The sequence below is a fragment of the Glycine max genome, chromosome 11, assembly GCF_000004515.6.
Source record: "Glycine max cultivar Williams 82 chromosome 11, Glycine_max_v4.0, whole genome shotgun sequence".
Taxonomy (NCBI): Eukaryota; Viridiplantae; Streptophyta; class Magnoliopsida; order Fabales; family Fabaceae; genus Glycine; species Glycine max.
The window spans coordinates 18267864-18270201 of NC_038247.2; the positions used below are offsets into that span (position 1 = coordinate 18267864).

The 2338-nt window shown below is 34.7% G+C and overlaps 1 protein-coding gene across 1 annotated transcript; it reads left to right on the plus strand.

Annotated features, from left to right (window-relative positions):
* The first annotated feature begins 921 nt into the window (after nucleotides 1–921).
* On the plus strand, nucleotides 922–1449 carry LOC102667395 (uncharacterized). The gene has a single exon (XM_006591561.1). The coding sequence runs from the start codon at nucleotides 922–924 to the stop codon at nucleotides 1447–1449; it is 528 nt and encodes a 175-aa protein (XP_006591624.1).
* The last annotated feature ends 889 nt before the right edge of the window (nucleotides 1450–2338 follow it).

Genomic DNA, 2338 nt, shown 5'->3' on the forward strand with positions numbered 1-2338 from the left:
GAAAAAAAAAATTCGCAGCCAGGCTATGCACAATTCCCTCTTGAATCAGAATTTCTTGATCCAACATCCTTTTTAGGCCACCACCTTCTAAGTTATAACTTTCTTCAACTTGCATTACCTTGATCCACTGTGACAAAAACATTTGCATTCACAGCCTCATCCGTTTCAATTACGACCCGATTGTGACAAACGTTTCTGAGAGCATGATTCGGGAAGGTGTTGCCATTGGCACTTAAGGAGTACACAACATGTTTGACAAGGTTAGGGAAAAGCAAAACTTTGCTAAAATCAGCGGTCCACGAGGTTTCATTACCAAGCAAAGACATCTTTGCATTTGTGACCTTTATGTTCATACCCCTCACAACATTTCTAGCCACAAAAACTTGATCAATTTGATTAAAAAGACTATTTGATTGGTCCAACTTGACTATATCAACCCCTTTATTCAAGCCAGAGAACATGTTATCAACAATATTGAGACCACTTACAATCCTTTTGACTGATTTTAACACAATACTGGCATCATCAAGGAAGAGACTGCTAGAGGTCTTCGGCGACAATATTGGTGTAATCTGTTAAGATGTAACTATTGGAACTGTCTAACAAACTATAGTAAATCAAATTTTATGTTATTTTTTAGGAAAAATAAAAGTCATGTTGGCTGATAGGATAAAGCAGTTTTGGTCCTATTCCCTAAGCATGATTTGTTAGTGATGTTATCTCTTTGTTAGCAGTTACTTTCTTTTCTATGTTTATAAATACGTTGCTTCATATCTGAATAAAATAAGTCTTTGCAGTCTCAATTTCCTTTACGCTCTCTTTCATTCTTTAATACTTTTGTCTGTTGTTATTAACAAAAAAACATCAAATTGATATCAGAGCTCTTATCTTTAAGGAATCTGTGAGTTGAGAGAAATCGTAATGGAGGGAGAAACATCATACACAGCAGGTCCACCACCAATTTTTTATGGTGAGGAGTACGAATTATGGGCTGCAAGGATGACCACTCATCTTGAAGCTTTGGATCTTTGGGAGACAGTAGAAGAAAACTATGATGTTCCTGAACTACCTTTAAATCCAACGGTGGCTCAGATGAAGAATCATAAAGAGAGGAAGACCAAAAAGGCTAAGGCTAAAAATTACCTTTTATCTACTGTGTCAAAAATTATTTTTATAAGAATTATGAACTTCAAATCTACCAAACAGATTTGGGATGATCTCAGATCAAAATATCAAGGCTGTGAAAGAACCAAAGGCATGCAAGTACTCAACTTGGGCAGAGAATTCGATATGCAGAGCATGAAAGAGACTGAAACAATTAAAGGCTACGCTGACCGGCTATTAGGCATAGCAAATAGAGTGAGGCTTTTTGGGAAGGACTTTCCTGGTGAAAGAATAGTGCAAAAAATCCTGGTCACTATACCCAAGAAGTATGAATCGAAGATATAAGCATTGGAGGAGTCTAAAGACCTGTCAACCATCACCTTGGGAGAACTCATAAATGCTATACAAGCCCAAGAGCAGAGAAGAATGATGAGACAAGAGGAGGTGGTATCTTTTTAGGGTACCAATTAAAGTAGTCACTAATAACCACTATAGGTGTGAACCAGAGAAATTCCAACATTAGACAAGCAATGCATTATAGGGTGCATGAAGGTAAGCTGAACTTCAAGATAATTAGTTACAATTGTTTTTTGTTACATTTAAAGCTCTTGCATGTATAAGTTTTATAATCTTTAAGATCATATTTCAGATGTGCAAGACTCCTTGAGGATATTGAGTTTTGAGGGGAAAGAAACATAAAGAGTATTCTCTTTAAAGAATAACGTGTTATTGACAATACATAAGTTTTTGTACTTACCAATGTTCAAGAAATGGATATGGTAATTAAATAATGATGTTAATCCTAATATTATTAAAAGACAAGACAATACTGAGATTCCCTCTCAAGCATCACCTAAAGTTCAAACTCAATAGCCTCAAGAAATATCATTAAGAAGATCCACTAGAGAAAGGAAAAAATGTAATTTTATATGATTATATCATATTTCTTTACGAACATGAATATGACATTAGGTTGACTGAGAATGTCTAATTAACTTTAGTCAAGTCATGTTGTGCTTTAACTCTTAAGTGGATTGATGTCATAAATGATGTAATAAAACTGATGGTTGAACATGACATTTAGGATATCGTCAAATTTCCTGAAAATGTGAAACCCATAAGTCGTAGATAAATATCTATAGTCAAAAGGGATTCAATGGACAATATTGAGATATGTAAAGTTTGTCTTATTGCCAAAAGTTTTATAAGAAGGAAGACATTGATCACAAAGAGA